At 38.9% G+C, this 6,500-nt stretch overlaps 1 protein-coding gene across 1 annotated transcript in view; it reads left to right on the top strand.

Annotated features, from left to right (window-relative positions):
- Positions 1-4,508: 4,508 nt before the first annotated feature.
- The window catches only part of LOC106012717, an 8,531-nt gene continuing 6,539 nt past the window's right edge, over positions 4,509-6,500 (top strand). Inside the window, exons 1-2 of the mRNA XM_013086485.2 lie at positions 4,509-5,004; positions 6,093-6,319. Coding sequence (XP_012941939.2) covers positions 4,989-5,004; positions 6,093-6,319 — 243 coding nt within the window. The 5' untranslated portion in view covers positions 4,509-4,988. The remainder of the gene's footprint in view (positions 5,005-6,092; positions 6,320-6,500) is intronic.

Below are 6,500 nucleotides of genomic sequence, written 5' to 3'. Positions count from 1 at the left end.
AGTTTGAAGTCGCAGGGTCTCGAATTTCACAATACATATTGCAACACCAAACAAGAACATTGTTTATTTAATTGGTTTCGTTCATTTGCATACGCCATGCGAAATCCTAGCAGCTTAATTCCAATAGACTATACTTTGCAACATAATCCTAGGCACGTGTTGATAGAAGAAAACTTACGCAATTATATGTTAGCATCATGGTCATCTTTTACTTACTGGTCTTATCTCTGTATATTAATATCTAGATCTAGATGTCATTTTTTTTCTTCTCTAAAGGTAGGTAACTTGTTTTTCCTTATCTAATCCACCAAGTACGATTGGCTGAGGTGAAAACAATATTTTGAGAGTGAAAAGGAGAGGGCAGTGTTTTTTTTAACACAAAGGTCTCCGCCAGATCAGCCCAGTGGCGCTTACATTGCGGGATCGATAGTGTTGGTGGTTGAAAGAGAACAACGACGTGATCAAAACCCTTACTTCAAACGAAAGAGTAGCCCTTTGTGAATTTTGATATCTAATAAACTGAGATTTATGAAACGCAGGAATGAGTTTTTACTCTTCGACCTGCTCCATAACTCAATTCTCGGGCCTGGCAGTAAAGTGGCTAAAAGAGACTAATTGTAGAAAACACACACACACACACAAAACAAACAAGACAGAAGCGAGTGCTCGTCGACAGTAGGTCCAGGTTTCAATTTTCCCACGCAGAAAGTAGTGTTCCCACGAGAAGAGTGAGATTCATTAAGGTGGGAAAGGGGGGGGGGGGGGGCTGGTTTATAAACCTATCTCGGTAACTATGGCCTTTTTAGCTAAAGCCTTATAGCAATGAGGTATAACAGGAAAACATGTAAAATGTAACTTTTTTTTGTTCTGTCTGCGGTTGCCATGGTTACGGCTGCCATATTGAAAATAAACAGCCTTTATAAAAGTGAAAAAGATTTGTTTTTACCAATCAAATTTGGTACATTGATAGATATACTCAATACAAAATGTTATGCAGTTGGGATTTTGGGTATATGGAATGGGAAAAAGTTAGAGATGGATAACTGGCCTACCCCTTCATGCCTCTGTATTAGATTGCATAACCATCCATGAAACTCACTTATGAATGCATCGCTCGATTTTTTCCACCTGTATAAGATAGGCTATGATATGAATAACCAGCCCTGAAAATTTCTTTGGAACCAAAAAGAAAATTAAAAAGTAGATGAAAAAAACCCATTAAAAATTGAAGTTTTGAGAAAAAACATTTTGTTACATAATAAGCAAAATGAAAGTTCTAGACCAGAAAATCTGAATGAAAGATGATGATTGTAACACAAAGAGGAAGCACTTTTCAGATTTACAAATGATTGGAGTATTATAATACGTAAAAAATCCAGATACCATAAATTGATCGAAAATCGTCAATTTAAAACACCCCCCCCCCCCCCCCACCCCTCCTCCCTTAAAAACAAAGTTGATCGTGCAAACAGCTTGATAAACTTCATGCAGTATACTTAAGAAACATTCTTTTGTAACTTTTAGCACATCCTGTTATTTGTGTTAGAATTTTTTCTTTTTTAAAAAATAATTATTGTGGTTTATTTTAAAGTATTCTTTTGTTCTTTTTCTTTTTGATAAAAGCACTATCCAAATTACTTTGCTTTTAGTATCGATCTCTCTATGCACCCTGCACTTTACGTATCGACCTCTATGTACCATGTTCTTAACGCATCCTCTCTCACCAGTGGCGTCTAGTGACGCAGAGCTTGCAGCTTAAGCCCCACCTGGTTTTTTTCAACAAAAAGCTACTTCTGCAGACTATAATGAAAAGAAACACCAAAAGTTTGGAAGAAAAAGGAACAAAACATTTTTCGAAAAAAAAACCCATCTCACACGAAACACAGACAAAACTTTACAGGCACAGCCCCAATGGCAGTCTGGACGGTCTGGATGTATAATTCATTCACTACGATTATAGCTCTCTCAAATTAGGCGCTCCTTCAGAAGGGGACAATGAAAGTTCATAAGCGTGGTCCTGAAGCAGCCGTGTTTATGTTCCCACAGATTGAATATAACTGGGTTGTTGTTTTTTTACCTTGCATGCGTCAAGACTATCATATCTATATTCAGGTCAATACATTTTCTAGTTTCAAATATTGTTTTGTTTGAAACTACATGTGTTTGGAATAATTATAATTTAACAGGCGTCTGTGGTGCAGCACACAGGAGACTCGGGTCCGATTCTCGAGTGGGGAGAAATTTTTAACGAGTATTTCGGTCCATCCGCAGGGATGTTGTACCCCTCTCAGCTTGGGTTGGCCCTAACAGCCAGGGTCTGAAGCCCACCTCCGAAGTGTTATAAATTGTGCTAATGGAGACTAAAAATCACCTTTGCGAACATGTACTTTGAAAGACTATATTTTGACATTGACATATTATCACGAGTGCTTGACTGGCTTTTCAGTCATTACTCATCTTTATAATGTGATCGACCTCATGTTTGGTAACAGAAAGACCCACCCCCACCCTCTTTACAACCCATCCACCGCCATTGCCTCTCACTACAGGTAGCTGGTTTCAATTCACACCAATGGATTCCATCATGAATAATCAAAAGGATTGGACCGGTTCGTTTACAATTACATCATTGTCTGTGCTGAGCTTGTCGGAGTGAACACAATTTCGACGTTCTAATTGTTTTTAGAAATTGTTCAATGAAAGAGTGCTCATTCACAGCATGTCAGTGATTACAAAATTGCCTCTTCAATAAAACAGTGGATTCTCATTCGGCTTCGCACACTGAAAACAAGCGCCCACAAATACGGTGTCGATAGTCTCAGATCCACCATGTAGGGTCACTCGAGCACTCGTAGGACGGTTATCATGTGCCACATCTAGAAAGGAGACACAATTCTTTTCCCAAAGAGGGTAATCAATAACATGGTTTTAACCTTTGGTCTAGTCTCATCACAAAAAGAGATGTTCAGGACGACTGTTATTCTGGTGTGTGTTGTCTTGTTTGGGGCAAAGGGCAGCACACAGGTCTGTTCTTGTGATGTTACTACCAAATACAACAGCCTGAAAGGATACTCCGGAATCGTCATTGATGACGTTGGCTTGATTTATCGGTCGACAGATTTTGGTGAGTACACTATCTATCTATCTATCTATCTATCTATCTATCTATCTATCTATCTATCTATCTATCTATCTATCTATCTATCTATCTATCTATCACCAACAATATGTCTAGCCTCTCTGTGTTTGTTGGCCTGCATGGCCTGACATTCGAAACTATGGAAGTGAGCAGCTCAATTAGATATATCACATCGAGAGTTTCCTCATAGCTGTAAAAAAGTAAAGAATGTTATTTTTGCTCCGGTTTAAACTCCTTGGAATTCGATGAAAGACTGGATCTACAAAAGCATGCCGGTCTCTGGTTAAGATGCATGGCTTCAAAAGCTCATCTGTTTCCAGATTCACCCTTGGAGATAATTCTTAACTTGGTTTCATATGTGCGGTAGTGAAAAGACTCACTGAAATAGTAAATGAAAATACATTTCACAGAACAACGGTGTTACTGATTAAGCAAAGTGAACTTACTGAAGTAACCATTTTAATGTGTCTATCTCAATGCTTATTTGCCCGAGTATTATTTGATGAGTTGAATGGTTGGTTTGGTTGGGTTGTTGTTGTTTTGTTTTTGTGTTTTTTTAGGTTACGGGGTGGAGAGTGGGAGAGTTTGTCTTTTTGTTTCTGGTTTTTTTTGTAATTGGTTTTTTTTTTTTTTTTTTTTAATTTGGGGGGGGGGGGGTAAAGCTGAAAATATACTGTCACGCACAACTGAAGTGCGCCGCCAAACGCACAAGCAGCTAGTTCGGAAGTGGTGATCCCATTGGTACGCGCGACTCCGTCTGACTGTGTTTAAGAAATGGCGCTCAGCAAGCGAAAACAGCTCAGTGGTCGGTCTCCCCTTTTGTTTTAACTCCACAGCGTCGCGGAACACTCCGATAGCAGGGCGGGCCTGTCCGCACGACTAGAAGAAGTGCTGCACTCACGCACGTCTGTTGGGGCCCTCACGACTCCCCACGTCTAATCGTGTAAGTGTAATCACCGATAGGAAATAAAGAGGAGGGCACGACTTTTTTTCGCGGTGCACTTCAATTGTGCGTGGCAGTATATTTTCAGCCTAAATGTTACTACTTTTATAACTGCAATTTTCGTCCGGGAAATGACTTTTTTGTACAGTTTGAGGTCGACTCATATTAAAACAAATACAATAAACATGCTACCAGAAGATATAGAATGACAAAACACCGTTCGGACTATAGTCAGAATATGTATCACGACCTGGTGGACTCTGGCGTTCGTCAAGTTTTTGGCATATAAAGTTATTGATATAATCTTAAACCATTTTTATTTGTCTTGCCTTTAATCAAAAATTAATAAGTACCCATCTGTCTTGAACAGAAGTCGAGACATCTGCAATTAAAGGAGATGAGGGCTGCTTTGTGTCGAAGGTAACGTTGTTGAGAAAATTGCCACAAAAGCTTGGTGAATTCCATTGATTGAATGTTCTTTGAAACTGCACATTTACAAAGTTTGTCTCTTTTCTCGACGTCTTTCAGAAAAATCGAAGCAGTAATCTGTTTTTAATGGACAACAAAGGAGTTGAGCTTAGGACAAAAAGTTCGATAAAATCCGCCCAGCGAGCAGGCATCATACTATGACAGTTTCTTTGATTTCATGACTTTGACGAGCGCCTGATTTCACCACGATGCCACACATATGACTTTGCATTTTCTTTCCTAGTCATAGACAATAAATTGTATTTCTGGTTGTCTGGTCTCTTTCATAAAGGGGAAAGTCTGAAGTCTTGCATACTTAAGTGCAAGGGTTGCTGCGGCCTGGTGGTGTACAGTGAATCTTACAGGGTTTGCGAAGTGTACTCTGTTGACTTCACCGATAGAAGTCTCACTTTCCATAAGAATGATTTCTACATTATCATGTACAGAGAGCTGGGTAAGTATATTATCTCTTCGTTTTTAGCAGAGGTCAAATGATTACTAACCTCTCCACCAAAAGTGATGCAAGCAATGCCGTGGATGAGGCTTTAATGACGGTTGGTCAGGAAAAAGATACGACAATTGTATTTTTAAAATATATATATAACAACCGAGTTGTTAATCCTTTCTGTGTTCTTACATTACATGTATGTTCAACATGCCGTAGTATCCGGTCCAAGTAAATATCCTTACTGTTCGACTAGGACCCCCATTGACTGATATTTGATTGCGCACACAAATATGCACCACAAATAAAGATGAAGAGCAGTTTAAAAAATAAGATGAATTTTCTTTTGTCATAAGTAACAGCAAAAGTTTTAAGCAGGGGAAATATCCAGGAGCTTTGAAAGACTTTCATTACGAGGAAAATTAATCAGCACAGTTCGATTTCTCTTCTGTTTTGAGTTACAATGTAATTTCATCTTGCAATCATTCCTTACACTAGGGTATTTACTCGTCAACACACAATCCTGATTTATCAGTAGGCTCAGTCAGAACAAGACGAAGAACAACAAACTTCACATACGTCCCAAGCCAGAACTACTGACTATCTTTGTTCTCTCTTTCTTGAATTTTGATTAAAGGGCCTTCGTTGCAAACAGAACACATCGATTAAACTGCAAAAAATAATATTAAAAGACAGCCTTTAGAGTATCCCAAAAAATAACACAAATTGTAAAAATGTGGTTGAAATAAGAAGTTAGATGAGCACTTTTTATAAGACAATATTATTATTGCAAGTGTCAAGTAACATTCTGTCGATAAAAATCAATTAATGACTATCTTTTTGTCAACTCTGCCATCTGATGGCACTGAACTAAATGTCATTCAAAAGGGCACTTTAAAAAAATTCAAGTAAACCAAAAACAACATTTTCTTTGCTGGAAGTAAATTCTTTTAGAACTAGATTGCCCAACATTTTCCCCCAAAACTACATGTAGGGCCATTTTCTATTCTTGCCCTGAATTCTGTTGAATCACAATATTCCAGAAAACACAATGTTTGTTTTCAATTTGACCAATTTATGGAATATTACATTACCAGAGTATCTCACAACCCCCAACACACAGACCTCCACGCAGAAGGTGGTCTTCAGAGCATTTGCTGGCATCAGGAAGTCTGTGTACGAGAGATGGACAGAGACAGGAGTTAACGACGACTTTCCGGTCACAGCACCTGCTGGTTGTCTCAACCTGAGTCCGGACTTGCCTCCCTGCGACAAACACTACCGGAGTGCTATACTAGACAACTGGCCAAGCGATATCAGTATGGTAACTAACCTACTACTACTGGCGGTAATTGTGGGACTGACTGCCAGTCCTGATAACTCGCTTTCTATACACTCTACTATCCTGATCTTTAGACTGCCGGTCCTGATACTCGCTTTTGTTCATGTACAAACAAAAAAATAATAATATGAAAACCACTAGTAGCGGTTCTAGATTAGGGCCA

The sequence above is a fragment of the Aplysia californica genome, unplaced genomic scaffold, assembly GCF_000002075.1.
Source record: "Aplysia californica isolate F4 #8 unplaced genomic scaffold, AplCal3.0 scaffold00471, whole genome shotgun sequence".
NCBI lineage: Eukaryota > Metazoa > Mollusca > Gastropoda > Aplysiida > Aplysiidae > Aplysia > Aplysia californica.
This window is presented reverse-complemented; position numbering and strand designations above follow the sequence as displayed.